This window comes from Thamnophis sirtalis, unplaced genomic scaffold (assembly GCF_051295495.1).
Source record: "Thamnophis sirtalis isolate CommonGarterSnake01/CBP01778 unplaced genomic scaffold, rThaSir2_p1.2 scaffold_2, whole genome shotgun sequence".
NCBI lineage: Eukaryota > Metazoa > Chordata > Lepidosauria > Squamata > Natricidae > Thamnophis > Thamnophis sirtalis.
Genome location: NW_028261382.1, coordinates 170534826 through 170557361, shown reverse-complemented (window position 1 = coordinate 170557361; position 22536 = coordinate 170534826). Strand labels below are relative to the sequence as shown.

The 22536-nt window shown below is 40.2% G+C and overlaps 1 protein-coding gene across 1 annotated transcript; it reads right to left on the bottom strand.

The window, feature by feature from the left end:
- Positions 1–1334: 1334 nt before the first annotated feature.
- LOC148049265 (DGAT1/2-independent enzyme synthesizing storage lipids-like) lies at positions 1335–11199 on the bottom strand. Its single transcript, XM_087703874.1, has 6 exons — positions 10908–11199; positions 6204–6368; positions 5854–6047; positions 3928–3988; positions 3231–3370; positions 1335–1439 (listed from the first exon to the last, which is right to left on the bottom strand). The coding sequence occupies exons 1-6, from the start codon at positions 11197–11199 to the stop codon at positions 1335–1337; spliced, it is 957 nt and encodes a 318-aa protein (XP_087560000.1).
- Positions 11200–22536: the final 11337 nt, after the last annotated feature.

Here is a 22536-nt window from a genome sequence, read left to right as displayed (position 1 = left end):
TAGGGTTAGGGTTAGGGTTAGGGTTGGGTTAGGGTTAGGTTTAGAGCGTTAGGGTTATGTTTAGCATTAGGTTAAGGGTTAGCGTTAGGTTTAGGGTTAGGTTAAGGGTTAGGTTTAGGGTTAGGTTAAGGGTTAGGTTTAGGGTTAGGGTTAGGGTTAGGGTTAGGTTTAGGGTTAGGTTTGGGGGGGTTAGGGTAAAGTTTTCGCTTTATTTTTACATTTTTCGATCACAGCGCGATGTTTTCGTCGCGCTGTGATGACGTCAAATGCGCGCTTTCGTCGACCGCGATTTTGTCCTCCGCGGTTTTGTGGTGGAACCCCTGAGCAGACATCTGTCGGAGTGTTTGTGAATGACCATAATTCACAGCCGTCTAAATAAAAGAGGGATTTTGGGACTAAGATTGTGATTTATGCTGTCTGAGGAAGTCTAGGTCAGAACAGGCAAACTGGTTGCTGAGAAAGGAGAATGGATCCCTGGCGGACTGTTTATTGAAAAGGACTGCTAGCTGAACCAGTCGGCTATCGGATGGTGGTTGAATGGCTAGAGATCTGTCCAGGAGGACAGAGCATGGATCCCACCTACAAAACACGTGGCTTCCAGTGATGACTTCACCATTAACTTTAACAGGCCTCAATTTGTGCCGAGGCCCCAGCCGAAATAAACGTTGAGATTCTGTTTCACAGTTCCAGAGTGAAACTGTTTTGGCTAAGTCTGAACTTTGGACCATTGAGACCAGGAACATGAAGGAACCCCCAACTGGGTGTCCTCTGGGCAACAGTGATCTCTTCAACTAATCTTTTCAATCCAGACGCACTTCAGTCCTTCTGACACAAGTGTGATGTCACCAGGATTATCCAAACATAATTCATAAAAGGATGGAATGATAATCATGTAATGCCTTGGTATTTTCAAATGAAATTTATTCTGATGTTGGGCCGAGGTGGCGCAGTGGTTAAATGCAGCACTGCAGGCCACTTCAGTTGACTGTTATCTGCAGTTCAGCTGTTCAAATCTCACCGGCTCAAGGTTGACTCAGCCTTCCATCCTTCTGAGGTGGGTGAAATGAGGACCCAGACTGTGGGGGCGATATGCTGACTCTGTAAACCGCTTAGAGAGGGCTGAAAGCCCTATGAAGCGGTATATAAGTCTAACTGCTATTTAAACACATTGAAATAAACATATATTCTTCCCCATCTCAATCTTTCATTTTTATTTATTTTAGCAAAGGTTCATTGGGGAACCAAAAACTACACATTCACATATGTTATCTAAACCCGCACGCACGCACACACACACACAAAACACACACACACACACAATTGTTGTTATATCACTATTTTTCTTTGTTACATGTCTCAAAACGTTGCCTTAGAGCACGCAATATGTTTCCTGGGATTTCCTGGTGTTTGTCCCGTAAAGCCTCTATTGCCCTTTGAGTCTGTTGGAGAGATGGAATGGCATGGGTGAGATGCGGAAAAGAAAGAAAAAAGGTGACATAATTAGATTTATGTTTCAGAAATTATAGAGAGAACATTTCAGAATTAAGATATAGACTATTCTATAGAACATATTTAAACATACTATATATGTAAAATTCCAATTTATGGCAAAGATTTTTTTTCTCTGTTCCTACTGATACCACAATGTACATAATCAGATAAATCACATTTTTCCTTTGGGTTAACTCATATGGTGCATATACAGTGTAGAATTACTTCTCTGCCTACATTCAGTAGTATAATTAAAACAAAAAACAAAATAGAACCTGGATGCCTTTCATTTAATTTGCTCCTAGCTGTGGCTTGTTGAGTAAACCACAATTATCTGGATTCAGCATTTACTTGAATATGTAAACTTACTTGAGAGACCGCCTACTGCCAATTACCTCTGTGCGGCCAATTAGATCACATAGATTAGGCCTCCCCCGAGTTCCATCTGCCGGTCAGTGTCGACTGGCAACTACGCGGAGGAGAGCCTTCTCGGTAGCAGCTCCGACCCTTTGGAACGATCTCCCCGTGGAGATTCGTACCCTCACCACCCTTCAGACCTTCCGCACAGCCCTTAAAATCTGGCTATCCCGTCAGGCCTGGGGCTAAAGATTGTAACCCACCTGAATGGTATGAATGTTGTGCTTTTTAATTATGTATTGTTCTTATGTGTTAAATGTTTGTTTCCCCCTTCCCTTGAGTTGTAAGCCGCCCTGAGTCCCCCCAGGGAAAAGGGCGGCATATAAATAAACTTTCATAACTCATAACTCATAACTCAGTTTAGATGCCACAATAATTGGTTTTTCAGAACATGCATATCCCAAAGGAAATTGATTATGGCTTTATAGGCTATATGAATCTTTAAATTTCGCAGCTGAGCTTCCCTCTTGCATTCTATGTCGAGCCCATTTTTCCTCTAAGGAAAGGATGCTCCATTCTATTGATCAGAAAAATAAAGAAGCAGGACATATAGAAAGGTGCTCTAAGGACTATAAAATACTATAAATGTGACTGAGTTGAATCACTTTGTCTTCAACAATCTGGAGCCTCATATCATTAATGTGATGATATTTATCAGCATTACAAATTAAACAGGAGATAAATGGCAGACTTGATTGCTGCTTGGATTTGTGAAGGACTTGAAGGAGTTAAGAGTTGAATCCCAGAAAGTCAGATGCTTTATTATACTGAAATCATCTGATGACATGAAAATTCTGCCTACTGATCTTGACATGGTTGCAGTCTTTACAAAAGAAGTTAGTATGCAATGGGATATTTGTGAACTACAGCATTTGCTCGAACAGGAGATTGAAGCTGTGCCCTAAACAGTCCTCAACAGATCTGAAAGCTATACCTATTCTTGGACTCCGTCTTCAGACACTGACTCCTGCCTTTGTCATTTCTCAAAATGTTTTCATTTATTCTATGTGAAGCTACCATTGAAGAGAACTTTAGCTGTTTGCTGCAGTTCTTAGGGCTTTAGTATGATAGCAATTTGATGAATGTTTTCATTTAAGCAAGCAGCTAGCCTTGTTGAATAGTTTGAATAAGTGATGTTTAAACAGTGATGGATGGATGATGGATGGATGGATAATAGTCTTACACTGACAGTTAAGTACCAAGCACTGAACTATAATTCTGTATATCTAAGTTGTGTATTCTAATAACTGTTACTATAGAATTATAATTTCATGGACAAAGTGAAAATTTGAATATATATTTTATTCCCTTATAATACTTACTTTTTCAGCTAATTTTTCAGCAGATATATTTGGATCATATGGAATTGGTTTTCCAATATGGGTTATAAGTTTAACTGGAAACAATCCACGTACTGGAAAGGTAAACCATGGAATTCGCTCATATAACCATCTCATTGGTCCTGGGTACCAAGATTTAGAAAATTTTAGAAACACATATTAGCAGCAGTCTGCGAGTTATGTATTAGTCTTTCTAAAATCCTATATTTGAATATTAGCAATTTTTAGTAGCAGTATTGGAACTTAGTAAAGTAAAGGTTTTTCAGTTGAAAGGGGGGGGGAAGTTCCCATGTTTGAGAGCTACAATTTGCAAAGTTCAATTTATATTTTAAAAGGCTTAGAAAATTAGAATTATGAAAAACATACGTATAGATCTCACAAGGCTGATAGAAGGCAAGATGATGGATGGACAGACAGGTGGGCTTCCTGTAATAAGCACCAATGCATTTAAAATATATGGTTAACTTTGCTGAATTTCCATAATTTCTGGGTCAGCCTTGGGTCCATAAAATCCCATGACATCACCTTTGGGAAATGTACTGAATCAGATTTTACAGCAAAGGTCTGATGATTGAGCTACAGTATCTTTAAATTAAACATGGTAGGCAAAGATGCGGATGCATACATTTCTAGCCTCAAAAGTAATAATATTCCTGAGAATAAATAAAGTTTTACTTACGTATATTTCCATATGATACATATGCTTCTCTAATATTTTGTGTAAACATAGGTACGATTGGCTAGATGAAGGAAAAGAAAGAAATAATGAGACCATTTTAGTCCCTGTACATGAAAGAAATAAAATACTGGGTTTCACTGTCTCTTATAGGACAGGGATTATCATGGATCAAATTTCTAACTGACCGCCTACTGCCAATTACCTCCACGCGACCTATTAGATCTCATCGATTAGGCCTCCTCCGAGTTCCATCTGCCGGTCAATGCCGACTGGCAACTACCCGGAGGAGAGCCTTCTCGGTGGCAGCTCCGACCCTATGGAACGATCTCCCCGTGGAGATTCGTACCCTCACCACCCTCCAGACCTTCCGCACAGCCCTCAGAATCTGGCTATCCCGTCAGGCCTGGGGCTAAGACTGTAACCCGCCCGAATGGTATGAATGCTGTGTTTTTAATTATGTATTGTCTTATATGTTAAAAGTTTGTCTCCCCCTCCCCTTTGGGTTGTGAGCCGCCCTGAGTCCCCTTGGGGAAAAGGGCGGCATATAAATAAACATCTACAATCTACAATCTACTTTCTCTTTCATATTTAATTCTAGGAAAATAACGTAGAGAAAATCTTATTCTTTTGATGGGGATTAAATGAAAGGTTGATACACAAAAAGAATAATTGAGGACTGCAAGGAGAATTTTTTTTTAAAAAAAATATTTATGTAAAGTCACAGATTGGAAATCCTTTGGGATTCACATAAAGCCTTCATGAAATATTATTTCATACAACATGATATTAACTTAAAAAGGAATATCAGCAGAGAGCACAACCTATTTTTGAAAAACAAAACAGAAAAGAAAGAAAATCCCAGAGAAATTAAGTATTCCTCAACAAATTAGGCCCTTACAGTGACATTATCAATAGTATCAGTGAAAATTGAGGGTGTAGATGAACTAGGGATGTAGCTAGCATCTGAATAACAAAAAGAAAAAGAAGAGAAAATAATATTGCAATTAGAACAGGAAAACATAATACTAATGTAAAACGTTGCCAATAAAAAAAATCCATAAATTTTAAATGAAAGAGAAATATGTAGATAATAGTAGTATGTGTAAAGAAACCAATTTTTTGGAGCATAAGAAAGGACAGATTCGCCGTTTCCTGGTCTGTCAAATCTGATTGATGGTTGCATTCACTTTTCTGTTCTTTTGCCAATAGGTATAAATGATTGATATGAGTATTTGAGTATTTGAGTATTTGAGTATTTGAAAATTTATTTATAGGCCGCCCTTTTCCCTGAGGGGACTCAGGGCGGCTCACAACTCATGGGGAGGGGGATACAAACAATAGCACATAAAAGCAATACATAATTAAAAGTAAAACACAACATTCATACCATTCGGGTGGGGATGAGTTACATTCTTTAACCCCAGGCCTGACGGGATAGCCAGGTTTTAAGGGCTGTGCGGAAGGTCTGGAGGGTGGTGAGGGTACGAATCTCTACGGGGAGATCGTTCCAAAGGGTCAGAGCTACTACCGAGAAGGCTCTCCTCCGCGTAGTTGCCAGTCGACACTGACTGGCAGATGGAACTCGGAGGAGGCCTAATCTATGTGATCTAATGGGTCGCGAGGAGGTAATTGGCAGAAGGCGGTCTCTCAAGTATCCAGATCCACTACCATGAAGGGCTTTATGGGTGGTAAGTAGCACCTTGAAGCGCACCCGGAGATTGACAGGTAGCCAGCGCAGCTCGCGGAGGATAGGTGTTATGTGGGTGTACCGAGGTGCACCTACGATCGCTCACGCGGCCGCATTCTGGACTAGCTGAAGTCACCGGATGCTCCTTAAGGGCAGCCCCATGTAGAGCACGTAAGCATAGCCTTTACAAATACATTTTTCAGTTAAGAGCAGGACTAGGAAAATGACAAATGGCTCACCACTTTTGCATTGATGGCTGTATGAGCAAATCCTTTCCGTTTCCCCCATATTAGTTTGTAATGATTATTTCCATAGTTCTGCTCCCGCAGTCCTCCTGGTACAACTATCAGGTGGTTCCCTTGTTTCAGAATGTCTACGCTCTCTTCTCTTGTCGGATGAACGTTGTGTTGAAGGTCAAAGTACAGAGTTAGTCCTGCAAAAGCAGACCTAAAAAATCATCCAGTTCTTGCTTGTAAAAGAAAACATCATAATTCAGCTAAGAGATTAAAGGGGGAAAAAATTGGACTTTCCACACCACTGAATCAATGTCTTTTGATGATAATTAAAACTAAACGTATAGTATTTTTACCTGGTAGCCAAAAAAGAGTATGATGCATCACGCAATACCAAAATTTCCCAGTAAGTCTATACATCTTATGGACAAAAAAATAGATGTCCTTTGGAAAAGCTCCATGGTAAAAAACAAAGATTGCTGGTTCTTTTGGTAGATTTTCTACTCCAGAAACCTCATAACCTGTTAAACAGAGGATCAATGAAATGACTTCAGTATTGTTTCACAAGGGTCTCCTCCAGAAGAAAATATGATTGTATAGAAAAATTGCTTTCCTTATCTTTCTTAGCTACTTGTGAAGCTAAAGGTGGCGCAGTGGTTAGGGTGCAGTACTGCAGGCCACTTCAGCTGACTGCTAGTTCAGCAGTTCAGCGGTTCAAATCTTACCGGCTCAAGGTTGACTCAGCCTTCCATCCTTCCGAGGTGGGTGAAATGAGGACCCAGACTGTGGGGGCGATATGCTGACTCTGTAAACCGCTTAGAGAGGGCTGAAAGCCCTATGAAGCGGTATATAAGTCTAACTGCTATTGCTATTGCTAAATATTTTAAATCATATGTCACTTCTGGAACAACGTGCTGTCACATTGATCAATCAGAACATCAATGTCAATCAGAATCGTATGATATTTAGGTGTTATATTACATTTGCGACACAACATATTCCTTCTAACTTCCAATAAATCATTTAGATTCATACCAATTAAACTGACATAAAAGCTTATCTTTTATCTTAAATATCTCAATACAATCTTAGGATATTTTGACCTTTGTAAAACATTTTTAAAAGACAATTTTGGTATTCTGCTTACATTTCCAGAATTATTAACAGACATATAAAATGTTTGATGTCCATATTGCGCCATGCCAAAACCATGGTAAATGATGGGTTAGTATACAATGTAAAGGCATCAGCTTTTAAACAGTTACTGAACTGACTGAAACCTTTGGACTTTGCAGGTCATCCTTCACTTACAATCAGAATTGGACCCTAAAATTGATTTGTTGAATGGAGCGATTGTTAAGCTAATACCATGTCACCACTTTTCTTAATGACAGTAATCCTAACTGTCCTAGTTTTGATCATTAGGTGACTAGATTAGATTAGATTAGATTACTTTATTTGTATGCCGCCCTTTTCCCTGAGGGGACTCAGGGCGGCTCACAATTCAAGGGGAGGGAAGGACAAACAAGTTACAAACATGAAGACAATACATCGTTAAAAAGCGCAACAGTCATACTATTCGAGTGGGGTTGAAGTCTTTAGCCCCCAGGCCTGTCGGGACAGCCAGGTTTTAAGGGCTACGCGGAAGGTCTGGAGGGTGGTGAGGGTACGAATCTCCACGGGGAGTTCGTTCCAAAGGGTCGGAGCAGCCACCGAGAAGGCTCTCCTCCGGGTAGTTGCCAGTCGACATTGGCCGGCTGATGGGATTCGGAGGAGGCCTAATCTGTGGGATCTTATTGGCCTAGTGGAGGTAATTGGCAGTAGGCGGTCTCTCAAGTACCCAGGTCCAATACCATGAAGGGCTTTGTAGGTGACAACTAGCACCTTGAAGCGCACCTGGAGATCAACAGGCAGCCAGTGCAGCTCGCGGAGGATAGGTGTTACGTGGGTGAAATGAGGTGCACCCACGATCGCTCGCGCGGCTGCATTCTGGACCAGCTGAAGCCGCCGAATACTCTTCAAGGGCAGCTAGATACATTTTTAACTGGATTGCTGAGAAGGGACCCTGAGCTTCCTCGGAATAACGGGACAGGAGAGGACACAGGTTTCTGAATACATTCAGACTAAGGCAGAATATCAGCAAATGGCTCGAGCCTGTAAAAATGAAGTAAGGAAAGCCAAGGCTCCCAATGAAGAACGGCTTGCCACAAAAGTAAGAAATAACAAAAAAAAAAGCTTCTTCCAACATGTTAAAAAAAAAAAGAAAAAAGTTAAGGAAACAATTGGTCCATTGCTGGGAGGAATTGGCAAGACGTGACAAGCAACAGGGAGAAAGCAGAACTATTTAGCTCATTTTTTTGCATTTGTCTTTTACACAAAGGGATAAAACAGTCCAACCTATCAAAAACAGCACCACAAAAATCAGATTAGGAACACAAGTTGAAATAGAGAGGAAAATGGTAAAGTGAGCACCAGTCTACCCTAGACAAGTTCAAATCACCAGGACCGGATGGATTGTACCCCAGGGTTCTGAAGGAACTGTCAGACGAGATCTCAGAACCACTGAACTATATCTTTCAGAGATCCTGGAGCACCGGGGAACTGGAAAAGAGCTGATGTGGTTCCCATCTTCAAAAAAAAAAGGGGGGGGGAAGATCCAGGAAACTATAGACCTTTCAGCCTGACCTCAATATCAGGAAAGATTCTGGAAAAGATAATCAAGCAACGAATTAGTGAACACCTAGAAGCAAACAAAGTAATAGCCAACATGGGTTTGCAATAGCAATAGCAGTAGACTTATATACCGCTTCATAGGCCTTTCAGGCCTCTCTAAGTGGTTTACAGAGAGTCAGCATATTGCCCCCAACAATCCGGGTCCTCATTTTACCCACCTCGGAAGGATGGAAGGCTGAGTCAACCCTGAGCCGGTGAGATTTGAACCGCTGAACTGCTGATCTAGCAGTAGCCTGCAGTGCTGCATTTAACCACTGCTCAGATCATGCCAGACTAAGCTTATTGCATTCTTTGACAAAGTGACAAAATTAGTGGACCAGATGCCGTTGATATAGTTTACTTGGACTTCAGTAAGGCATTTGATAAGGTAGACCATAACCTACTACTAGATAAAGTAGAAGAATGTGGTTTGGACAGCATCACCACCAGATGGATTCGTAACTGGCTGACCAACCGCACTCAATGTGTAGTCCTCAATGGAACGGCATCTATATGGAGGGAAGTATCCAGTGGAGTACCCCAAGGCTTTTTTTTAGGACCAATACTTTTCAACATCTTCATCAATGCTTTGGATGAGGGAATAAATGGGGAACTCATCAAATTTGTAGATGACACCAAGCTGGCAGGAATAGCCAACACTCCAGAAGACAGGCTTAAGATACAGAAGGATCTTGACAAACTTGAACGTTGGGCACTATCTAAAAAAATCAAATTCAATGGTGAAAAGAGTAAGGTTCTACATTTAGTCAAGAAAAATGAAATGCACAGGTACAGTATAGGTGGTACCTTGCTCAATAGTAGTAACTGTGAGAGGGATCTTGAAGTCCTAGTGGACAACCATTTAAATATGAGCCAGCAGTGTGCAGCAGTTGCCAAAAAAGCCAACACAGTTCTAGGCTGCATAAACAGAGGGATAGAATAAATAACACATGAAATGTTAATACCACTTTATAATGCCTTGGCAAGGTTGCACTTGGAATACTGCATTTAGTTTTGGTCGCCATGATGTAGAAAAGATGTGGAGACTCTAGAAAGAGTGCAGAGAAGAGCAACAAAGATGATTAGGGGACTGGAGACTAAAAGATATGAAGAATGGTTGCAGGAACTGGGTATGTCTAATTTAATGAAAAGAAGGACTAGGGAAGACATGATAGCAGTCTTCCAATATCTCAGGGGTTGCTACAAAGTAGAGGGAGTCAAACTATTCTCCAAAGCACTTAAGGGCAGAACAAGAAGCAATGGGTGGAAACTAATCAAGGAGAGAAGCAACTTAGAACTGAGGATAAATTTCCTGACAGGACAATGAATCAGTGGAACAGCTTGTCTCCAGAAGTTGTGAATGCCCCAACACTGGAAGTTTTTAAGAAGATGTTGGATAGCCATTTGTCAGACAAACTGGGCTTGGTCCTTATCCCACAGGGGAGGACAATGGGGTGTGTACTATTGTTTCCCAAGATTTGAGATCCATCCTGTTACCCTTTTCTCCTCTTGGGATCATTCCTATTTGATTTTTGATGTTTTGTACCACTGGACATGAAAATTATACATTTTTCTAGTTATTTTTTAGGGATATAATGATACCAACATGTACATGCCTAAATATTTTTGGTAGCGTATGGGTTATATATGAAGTTTTTCTTTTTAAAAATATGCCTGACCATAGGATTCAATCAACTTCTAAGGGAGTTTCTTGACTAGTTTCTGAAGCATTTTTACAAAAAATGATTTATACATAAATTGACGCTTTACATCAGTTTTCTATTCAAATTCTATTAGATTCAGTTGCAGCTCCCAGATGGACATTACCGTGACCCGTCAAAACCGCGGTCCACAAAAGCGCGCTCGACGAAAGCGCGCATTTGACGTCATCACAGCGCGACGAAAAAAAGTAAAAATTTAAATAAAATTAAAATTAAAGCAAGCCGATTCACATAAAGGTAAGGGTTAGGTTTAGGGTTAGGGTTAGGGTTAGGTTAAGGGTTAGGGTTAGGTTTAGAGCGTTAGCATTACGTTTAGCGTTAGGTTAAGGGTTAGCGTTAGGTTTAGCGTTAGGTTAAGGGTTAGGTTTAGGGTTAGGTTTAGGGTTAGGTTTGGGGGGGGTTAGGGTAAGGTTTTCGCTTTATTTTTACATTTATCGATCACAGCGCGATGTTTTCGTCGCGCTGTGATGACGTCACGTACGCGCTTTCGTCGAGCGCGATTTTGTCGTCCGCGGTTTTGTGGTGGAACCGGACATTACTGCTCGTTATGGGTGGTCAGAAAAATGATGCTTAGACTGATAGTAAATTCCTCATCTCTGCCTAAAGAATGAATTAAGATATACTTACCGTGCAGAATTTTCCCATGCCACTTAGCTGCCAGTGCCAAAAATTTCTTTGGCTTGTCCCATTTTTTGCTCTCGGTATCATCTGGCAGATTGCCAAGCATTTTCCATGCAAACATTATTGCAGTGTATAGATACATGAGAGACAACATAGATAAAATGGGATAATATAAAATTATCAGAATTACTATCCAAGTTGAGGGATATACAATAAACCCTGACCATCCTTCCAAAATGCAAGTTGACCAGATGGCAAATTCATTTCCTAAGGTACGATATATATTTTCCTCAGACATGTTTGAAGTCAGACTTCAAGTCAGTGTATAAACTGAAATCCATTCACAGATAAAAGTATTTCTTCCTGGAAATGAAAAAATAAACATACAATCAGGCTTTATTATGAGCTCTGGGGAGAACCAGCAGAATATCAGCTGGCATTGTATACAAGATAATGACACTTTTAAATAGCCTTTGGAGGAGATTGTGCTGAGGGATGGTTAAAAAAACCAAGGGTTAGTACAATCAATCTGATTATTGATCCTTTTAATCAAACATTACTGGCGTTGTTAAGAGGTCTTTTTTTTAACCAACCAAGAAAGAAAAGGTTTAAATGACCCGTGACCCGTCAAAACCGCGGTCCACAAAAGCGCGCTCGACGAAAGCGCGCATTTGACGTCATCACAGCGTGACGAAAAAAATTAAAAATTGAAATAAAATTAAAATTAAAGCAAGCCGATTCACATAAAGGTAAGGGTTAGGTTAAGGGTTAGGGTTAGGTTTAGAGCGTTAGGGTTACGTTTAGCGTTAGGTTAAGGGTTAGCGTTAGGTTTAGCGTTAGGTTAAGGGTTAGGTTTAGGGTTAGGTTTAGGGTTAGGTTTGGGGGGGTTAGGGTAAGGTTTTCGCTTTATTTTTACATTTATCGATCACAGCGCGATGTTTTCGTCGCGCTGTGATGACGTCACGTACGCGCTTTCGTCGAGCGTGCTTTTGTCTAGCGCGGTTTTGTGGTGGAACCTAAATGACCAGCCAAAGATGTCTGTTTAGGAAGGGGTTTGTGATTTTAGAAACAACTTGTTGGATATTGTGCACACAGGACAATTCTGGACTTCTTTTCTTCCTCTGATGATATCCATTCTTTTCCTTCAACTTCAATGCCCTTTATTTTTTATGAAAAGAAATCAAGTGCAGATACTTTGCAAGAACCCCACTTTCCTTTTCCCCTCTGCTAATACCTGGTCAATACCAGGCTGTTTGGGATGAAGAGAACAAGGGCACTAGTTCTATTTGAAAATATTAATCTTCTAAAATTTTGGCAAATTAACACCATCATCACCAAAATTTTCCTCTTGTAGTTCTTTTACAGAGAAAATATCAAGGATGAGTAAAGTACGCTACATCATTCTCCAAAGAACTTCCATTGTGCTCCTTTAAACATAGGAAGTGCCCCCCCCCTTAATAAAACTCTTGGATGAGAAGTGAAAAGTCTTGAAAGGAAAATGAAAAAGTCCAGTTGCCTCTTGAAAAAGCACCTTTCTGACATGACATTCTTCACCTTCTGAAATTTGAAGGGAGGAGAAATGTGAATGGAATCATGCCCAATCAGACACATAAGTGTAGAAATGGCACCACTCCTTTAATAGTTCAATAGAAGTGCTTGATACAGGCTTCATTTAAAGATTTCCACAACATCACAGAGTAATACACAATAAGAGAAAGAATAGCTTGTTTCACAATATAAGAAACTCTGATCTGCTGACACAATGAGTCTTTCCTCTTTGTTTTTGTCAGCTAAGCTGCTCAAAGAACTAGCAGAAGTCTGATAGAAGCAATAGAATATTCCATGTACTCTGACAACTGGTATCACTATCAGTCTCTCTTCTTGGCTTTGCATGAAAATGGAAGGAAAATAGCTGTAATATTTCAGATTTTCAGGTATCTGAGGAGCATCTTCAGAAAAGTCATAAAATCCTGGAATAATATTTAGTTTTCTGCAAAAAGATTCTAAGCGCTTCATCTGATGCCCTAAGTCACTTAGAAGTAGTGTTGAAAATGGGCAATTCAACAGAATTTCCTTCAAAAGGAAGGTGCAAATTATATATTAAAAACCTTTCATCAGCCAACCTTTTTGCAATAAAAAATATCACTCTCAATTCAGTATTAAAATATGAATGGAGTTTAAAAATAATCAGAACATTATTGATTAAAAATAGAAAAATAGAAGAACCCCCCAGCCCCCCCATTCAATAAAAGAAGATGAATTTTACCTGGCTACCTCTTACAAACAGCTTGCTTGGAAAATCAGTTTTACTCTGATGTAATAACTTTTAAAATGAACTAATGTTATGTTCTCCTCCCTCAGAGGGTGGAGTGAGAACAAACTCAATTGAAATAAATCACGACCTAGAATTAACCATCATTTTAGCCAATGCCAACTAACATCGATCTAATTTTTACTACATGGAACTCGGGAGCTGTACAGATTCCTTTGCACAGCAGCCAAATTGAATAATCTAGCATATTTGCAGAACTCGATGCACGAATAAACAAAAGCGGTTATGCAAGCCCAGTTTACTCATCGGAGAGAGGAAAGGAAAACCAGTTGCTTATCAAAGAGATGGGTTGAAGTTTGACCCAGAAGTGTTTGAACATCCCCATTGCTAGATAGAAAGATAAAAGTTCATACTTTTTTTTTCATTGAAAATTTTGAAAAAAATTGAAACTTTTAAAAATGTTTACTTCCCTCCCCCTATCCTCCCCCCCAACCCCCCCAACCCCCCAACCCCCCCAACCGTCCCCCCTCCCCAACTTCCCAGAACCAATACAGGGTATAAATCTTTAACAAAGATATTCTAAAATAAACTTTAAAAAAAGTTAATATCATCTTTCATTTGAGCTTTAACTCCTCTTTGCTAGGCTAGCTCTAAACAGATTATATCATTCCTTGTTTCTTCAGTCATAAACTATCTGGAATTTCTTAGTCCCATATTTATTTTGAGTATAGTCAATCCATCTTCTCCACTCCAGTTTATATCTCTCATTGGAATGGTCCTTGAGATATGCTGATATTTTTGGCCATCTCTGCTAGGTTTGTTACTTTTAATGTCCATTCTTGAACAGTAGGCAAATCTTCCTTCTTCCAGTATTGTGCCACCAGCATACTTATCTCCTCCTCTCCGTGATAAGGGTAACGTAGAAGAAGCATAGTATTAACCCCTACCTGTTGCAGATTTTTTTTTTTACTTTAATATATTTTGCAGGATTTGATGCTTTGATTTGCATTTTCCAACAGTTAAATCCTAGCCAATATGAGCAGGTATTTGTATTTGTATTTGTATTTAAGTTTATTTATATGCCGCCCTTTTCCCTGGGGGGGACTCAGGGCGGCTTACAACTTAAAAGGGGTGGGGGGAAACAAACTTTTAACATATAGAACAATACATCATTAAAACACAACATTCATACCATTCGGGCGGGTTGCAATCTTTAGCCCCAGGCCTGACAGGAAAGCCAGTTTTTAAGGGCTGTGCGGAAGGTCTGGAGGGTGGTGAGGGTACAAATCTCCACGGGGAGATCGTTCCATAGGGACGGAGCTGCCACCGAGAAGGCTCTCCTCCGCGTGGTTGCCAGTCGACATTGATTGGCGGATGGAACTCGGAGGAGGCCTAATCGGTGAGATCTAATTGGTCGAATGGAGGTGATTGGCAGTAGGCGGTCTCTCAAGTACCCAGATCCACTACCATGGAGGGCTTTATGGGTGGCAAGTAGCACCTTGAAGCGTATCCGGAGATCGACAGGTAGCCAGTGCAGCTCGCGGAAGATAGGTGTTACGTGGGTGAAGCGAGGTGCACCCACAATCGCTCGCGCAGCCGCATTCTGGACTAGCTGAAGTCGCCGAATACTCCTCAAGGGCAGCCCCATGTAGAGCACATTGCAGTACTCCAGCCTAGAGGTCACAAGGGCACGAGTGACTGTTGTGAGAGCCTCCCGGTTCAGGTAGGGGCGCAACTGGTGCACCAGGCGATCCTGGGCAAATGCCCCCCTGGTCACAGCTGACAAATGGTGTTCGAAAGTCAGCTGTGGGTCCAGGAGGACTCCCAAGTTGCGGACCCTGTCTGAGGGGTGTAATGTTTGACCCCCCAGCCTGAGCGATGGAACACTTGCCAAATTGGCGGGAGGGAAACACAACAGCCACTCGGTCTTATCCGGGTTGAGCACGAGTTTGTTAGCCCTCATCCAGTCCCTAACAGCTTCAAGTCCCTGGTTCATCACGTCCACCGCTTCATTGAGTTGGCACGGGGTGGACAGATACAGCTGGGTATCGTCCGCATACTGGTGCCATCAATAAGGGATAAAGGGAAGGGGCAAAGATTGTAGATAATAGGGCTTACTGCTCCCAGTAATAGAAGTAATGCTTTCATGCATTTAAAAAAAAAATAACATTAGTTTCCCTGTGTTGCAGGATTACAGAATGGAATAAAATACTCAGTTACTTGTAGAAATGGATACAGAATGATCCAGAAAATACCTTTGCATAACGTGAGAAATCCAGATTTCCAAATCTGGAGTTTCCATGCTGTCTTGCCGTCTAATCTATGCAAAGCACCCCAGAGAAATATTACTGTTTCTTATGCATAGAAGTGTGTGTTTTGAAAGCAGCATATTAGCATGAAATGTGACTCCTGGTGGCATTTTAAAAGTTCCAGTTTAAGAGTTTTCTAGTCAGGACCAGAAAATGATTGATAACACAATGTTAGCTTTCTATCTCTTGTGAAAATGCCTTAAGAAGTTAATGAATCAATGACGGTTATCGGTAATGTTTGTAGTACATCATGTACTGTATTCAAAGGCTGCAGCTGAAACTGTTGCAGAAGATGACAGGCTTTAGACTTCTCAGGATACAGGGAAAGTTTAATTTGGCAGCCAGGTTGAGAAAGTTAGCGAAAATTCAGAATTGCAAATTCTGAACCACCTTCATTATCGAAGCACGCGTTCTTATACATTCTCAAAGGGAGCGTAACACGGAAATAATTAATTCATTTCCTATTGGTTACCTTGAGGAAAAAGCCTTATAAGGAGGTGGGGGTCTTAATTCTCCTTTTGTTACAGGTATGGACTACGTGTCATTAACGAACTTTATCTGAACCTTGTGGTTTGGACTTTTGACATAGGGACGTTGGCTAGAACATCTTGTGGTTAGAGAATGATGACATTTCTTTTAAGCAAGCTTCTAACTATCCTTTTTATGCCATGTCTTCATTCTTATATTTGTAATCCGTAAGCACGATTCAGCAGAAAATAATTCTTGTCAATGAAGGACACACCATAGCATCATTTTGTGTAATTGGACATCTAATAAATATGTTTAGGCTTAAAAACTTAAAGCACACTCTAATATATATATATATATATATATATATATATATATATATATATATATATATATGTGTGTGTGTGTGTGTGTGTGTGTGTGTGTGTGTGTGTGTGTGTGTGTGTGTGTGTGTGTGTGTATATATATATATATATATATATATATATATATATATATATATATATATATATATATATATATATATATATGATTTTTACAACCCCTGGTAAGCCCCAATTATGGGAGGAAGCTAACTGCTCCCATCATCTGTCAATCGGCTCGTCACAAGAGTCCATCACGACAGAAACCCAATATTTTTACTGTTGCCTTTGTTATATTTGTGTTTTTTTATTTGTGCTGATAAATAAATAAAGGGAGACTAGTATAGATCTATTTCAAGCTATTTAGCTCTCGTCAGCTAGCCATACCCTTACTGGGATTTGAACCTGGGCTGTATTACATCCTAGGCAGACTTCTTAGCCATTAGGCCACAGGCTCTTATCCGTTATCAGCGAAGCCAGGGTGAAAGGTATCTATTAGTTTTTTACAACCCCCGGTATGCCCAAATATGAGAGGAAGATCACTACTTCCATTCTCTGTCCTTCGGCTTGTCACAATAGCAATAGCAATAGCAGTTAGACTTATATACCGCTTCATAGAGCTTTCAGCCCTCTCTAAGCAGTTTACAGAGTCAGCATATCGCCCCCAACAACATTCTGGGTCCTCATTTTACCCACCTCAGAAGGATGGAAGGCTGAGTCAACCCTGAGCCGGTGAGATTTGAACAGCCGAACTGTAGAACTACAGTCAGCTGAAGTAGCCTGCAGTGCTGCATTTAACCACTGCGCCATCTTGGCTCATCCCGGCAGAAACCCAATATATACATACATACACACACACACACACACACACACACACACACACACACACAGAGAGAGAGAGAGAGAGATTATTATATATATATCAGCATAAATATAACATATATATATATATATATATATATATATATATATATATATATATATATATATATATATATATATATATATATATATATATATATATATATATATATATATATATATATATATATATATATATATATATATATATATATATTCTAAGATTGCAGTCTTCTTAATCACTGCAATCTTTGAGATTTCTTTTTGAGCCAGGTTGCTGTTTTACAGTCTACTCTTCATCTCAAGTAGTAAAGAGGTGGGGGCATGTCTCTTCCTTCAATATTAATATGCCTCATGGGTTCTCCAGAGGTTAGGCTGAAGAAGCCTAGGATTGATTTGCAAGTTGCAACCCTTAAAAAGAAAACAATTATGCAAATGATATGCATCTGGAAAATCTACACACGACATTTTTTTATGTTAGGGAAAGCTGAGCCTATGCTGCTGAAAACATTATTTATTGGACGTAACCTGTACTGTACACACTTGATTTGAGAACTAAATCTATTTCAATCCCCTCTTGAGGAAATAAACAGAGGGAACAGAGCTTGAACTCTATGATACCATCTTCTGAATTCTCTCGAAGAAAAGTGGTACGCACACGGTTGGCAGTTCCATTCTAATTTGTGGTAACCCTTGGCAATTATGCTTTAGTACCCTGGCAATTCTAGTTTGTGACAATTGAGCCATAAGACCTTGCCTCAGAGTCCTTTAACTAAGAGATAAGGACTTCTTTTTATGATAGGTTTTCATATAGTTACTCAAGTTAAAGATGTAATCAGCATTTCTTGGAAAGTCTTATGGTATAACACAGAATTCTATCATCTTCTGGAGCTTTATTCAAGTTGAGTAGGAGCATGGCGGCTTGCTGGGTTGGAGGTTAGCAAGCCCACATTTGAGACCCAAATGCTGCCGTCAGCGGGATGAGCTCCCATTGTTTGCTCTATCTCCTGCCATGGACATGAACGACTCCCCCAACTGGACATCACCAGACAATGGTGATGTCACTAGCTACTCCTTTAGCAATAGCGCTTGGACTTATATACCACATCGTAGTTCTTTACAGCCCTCTCTAAGCGGTTCACCATTGCCCCCAACAATCTGGCTTCTCATATTACCAACCTCAGGAGGATGGTAGGCTCTTGAGCCTGGTGAGATTTGAACTGCCAAATTGCAGGCAGCTGACAGGCAGCAGAAACTGCACTCTAACAACTGCGCCACCATGGCTCTTTCAACCCCAAAGTGTCGAATAATGGTGTAGAATAATCATATCCAAGGACCAGTGGTGGGTTTCAAATTTTTTTTGTAAAGTGATATTGGTATCTACCACAGGAGAAATTGTCTAGAATGTCACTGCAAATTCATTTTGGAAATGTGAACAAGGAGGAACATTTTACCATGTTTGGTGGACATATAAAAACGCTAGAAAACTTTATATACTGTACATACTGATTCAGAAGACTTTAAAAATTAATATACAACTGAGATAAGAGATGTTTCTTAGGGAATTGACGGACAAACAATTCGAAGAAAAAATCACTGAACTTGGCTTTTTGTAGATGATTAACTGCAGAGAGATTATTGTATGCACAAAGGTGAAAAGATTAAGCATTGGAGAAATTGTTGATGAAGAATATAGAACTTACACTGATGGCTGAATTGACTTCTTTGAGAAAAGGAAAGACAATATCAATGTTTATTGCTGACGAAACGCCTTATGGATTTTTGTGTGTGTGTAAAACAGAAAATAAATGAATTTTAGGATTTATGATTTTGGTAGGTACAGTAGATAGGATAAATTATAGAAAGTAGAGGATCTTGCTATTAGAGCAAGAGGTAAATTGATAAATGTACTTAAGTTTTTTGCTATCATATGGAACATAAATTGAGACATTTGTTATTTTTGCAAGTTTGGTCTGAAGAATAATATGAGTTCTTTCTCTAAAAGCATTTGTACATTTTTCACATATATAAGCTACTCCGTTTTTGACTAGGAGGTTTGTATTCCAGCAGATTTTGAAGGCATATAATGTGCTTTTTTCCTTTTTTAACTTACAAAATATTTTTCTCTTTTAAAAATATCCAGTGCCCAGCGCAGTTCTGATTTTCTGTTTGTTCTTGATCTGTACTCCCTGAAGTACTAGCTGCTTGATCCAATTTTCAATCTGTCTATTCTTGGTTTTGATTCCCCTCTTCTGTTACAGATAAAGATTAAAGCATTCTGTTAGAATTGTCAACAGAGCACGCAAAACCTTTGCCTCAATCCATAAAGACCTCCGGTCAAAAAGTACCCCATCTATATCTAATATTTTTATCTCTAAGAATACTTGTCAAACATGTCATATATCTCTCCTTTTGGGGTATAATTGCGATTTCTAATCCGATATATTTCAGCGATTGATAATTGGTTAAAGAAAATGAAGCAGAGGATTATAATAAATGGAGACAATAAATTGTTGCCTACCTACTCTAGCACGTGGCACGACAAAACCGCGGTCCACTAAAGCGCGCCCGATTAAAGCGCGTACCTGACGTCATCAGCAGCGCGACAAATACGACCGCGGAGAAAAAAGGGCGCTTTAAAAAGCGCTTTTAAAGCAAGCCGATTCACGTTAAGGTAAGGGTTAGGGTTAGGGTTAGGTTAAAGGTTAGGTTTAGGGTTAGGTTAAGTGTTAGGGTTAGGTTTAGGGTTAGGTTAAGGGTTAGGTTTAGGGTTAGGTTTAAGGTTAGGTTAAGGGTTAGGTTTAGGGTTAGGTTTAGGGTTAGGTTTCGGGGGGTTAGGTTTAGGTTTATGCGTTAATTTTAGCTTTACAGCGCACAGCGTGCTTTTTTCGTCGCGCTGTGATGACGTCAGGTACGCGGTTTCGTCGAGCGCGCTTTAGTCGACCGCGGTTTTGTGGTGGAACCCTCTAGCATACCTATGGTGGAATTCTGTGGTTGCTTTTAAATAATGCCAAGCATTTACATGTAATTACAGAATTGCAGAAGATTGCGTAGTTAATTGATGTAGAAAGAATCTTGAGTCAAAAATCCCATATTTACTGATGGTTTTCTGATGTGGCAATAGCTAACCAGAAGAGAGAACTCAAAACAGGATGCAAGAGTTGAATCTTTGGTCTCTAATCAATAATTCAACAGGTCTGATTTAATTTCTGGCTGTGTTTTAAAAGGAACAAACCCAGTATTACTGGTAAATATAGGGTGTTATAAGATAACCACTTACACATTGTCAAAAAAGAAGAAATGCCTTTGTAAATCACAGTGTGAAAGATTGACAGGTGAGTTACTTGTGGTTTTAGCCGGCTGCGATGACTAATGATGGTCCACCTTTCAAGCCCCCCCCCCCTTTCTCTATTCTTGTGGGCTTTTATCCTTCAATCAAGAAGGACTCAGAAAACAAAATAAAAATAAAACAACTTATAAGTAACACAGGATTCCGGGCCATCCTATTAAATAATAGGGAAGAGAAAGAAAGGGAAAGGGAAGGGAAGAAAGTTAGGAGGGAAGGAAAGAAAGAAAGAGAAAGGAAAGGAAAAGGAAGAGATCTCGTGTCAAAAGAGCACTGCACGCACTCACCTGATCTATGGTAAAGTTGCACCTGTACCTGAATGAAGATTAATAAAGTGAGAGGAGAGGTTCATTCATTTACATGATCTCTATCCACAGTTTTAGTTAAAAAGACAGGAAATTGGACAAAAATATTATGTACTCTATAATATGTTCTCATTTCTCTCTTAATACATAACTTTTAGTTTTTGTTTTGACTTTATTTTTGGAGGGGGGGGGTGTTGGAATGCTGTAATTCCAACCACCGAGCCGTGGTGGTGCAGTGGGTAGAGTGCAGTACTGCAGGCTACTTCAGCTGACTGCTAGTTCAGCAGTTCAGTGGTTCAAATCTCACCGGCTCAGGGTTGACTCAGCCTTCCATCCTTCCGAGGTGGGTGAAATGAGGACCCAGACTGTTGGGAGCGATATGCTGACTCTGTAAACCGCTTAGAGAGGGCTGAAAGCCCTATGAAGCGGTATATAAGTCTAACTGCTATTGCTATTGTAATGTGTTCTACACGGTGCTGCTCTTGAAAAGTATCTGGAAATTTCCGTGGTTTCAAAATGCAACCGACTGCATCGTTCTGTGCAAATTGAGATTTGTCCATGCGTCGCCTCTTTTGTGGAAGCTGCGTGGGTTAACCGTTTTGTTTGCAGGTGGAAGCCAAGGTGCTAGTCATCACCTTTAAAGCCGCCTTTGCTTGGAGCCAGATTATTTGAAGGGCCATCTCTTCCCATTTACATCTACCCAGCCCATCAGTGGGGCAAGGTAAGTTGATGTTGTGTCTATTAGGGAAGTACATCTAGTGGTATCAAGGGAAAGAGCCTTCTTTGTGGTGGCATCCTTTCTTTGGAATACTATTCTCCTGGAGATAAGATTGCCCCTCAGAAGTTATCAGCTAGCCCTCTCCCAGAAAAAAATGAAATAGCCTAGGAAATATTGAAAAGGCAGAATATTTCTCTGGATGTGAAAAGAAAGAAACATGTTTTAAAAGACAGAATAGCTGCCTGTAGCTTCCTGCCCATCCCCACTTTGTCAATGGGCCATTAAGAAGCCCAGGCTAGTCCACTTTACATAATAAAGACTTCTCCACTTCAGCTCCAGGAGGGATGGGATTAAAGCATGATAATATTGGCCCCAACTGACCACATGGCATCTGAGAACTCAACCAAACCTGGATTCAAAACACAGCCTAGAGAGTTGCCTCTGCATGGCCCCATGGGAGTCTGACAACCAATCAGAACACATTTCTTACACAGGAACAGGAAACAGAGAGGTGGGACTGAACAGGTTATAAAAAGCCTAGCAAGCCCCTCCCTCAGCCCTTCACTTCTTCTCCACCAACATTGAAGCATGTGATCACCTTTTCTGTTCAGGACTCAAGCCATGTGGTCCTGTCCACCATTAAACCATCTTTCCAAGCAGCCTCCATGTCTCCAGTGTCATTTTCCCCACTTGGAGCCGAACCCAGAAGGACATTTCTTTCATCATCTGGAAGGCCCTGAAGATGTGCTGCTGTCCGTGCATTAGAGAACCCAAGTTGATTTACATAGACCTGGTCAAAAGGCTTATGTGATTGTCTATTTACCGCTGCTAGGGGGGAGGTAGAGATTTATGGGTTCTTACATTGTGAAATTTCAGTGTTGTAAGATGTCCAGAGTCACTGTGTGTGAGTTGGGCAACCATGTAAATTTATTCCGTAAATACATACAAATATTCATGTATATTACAAATGTACACTATACATTTTAATATTTTA

What these genes read in the sequence shown, in the direction of transcription:
- LOC148049265 (XM_087703874.1), bottom strand. Translation starts at nt 11,199, where the DNA reads ATGTCTGAGGAAAATATATATCGTACCTTAGGAAATGAATTTGCCATC. An exon ending in GCATGGGAAAATTCTGCACG is followed by an intron (nt 6,369 to 10,907) that starts GTAAGTATATCT and finishes TCTGTTTAACAG; the next exon opens with GTTATGAGGTTTCTGGAGTA. An exon ending in TGTATCATATGGAAATATAC is followed by an intron (nt 3,371 to 3,927) that starts GTAAGTAAAACT and finishes CTTGGTACCCAG; the next exon opens with GACCAATGAGATGGTTATAT.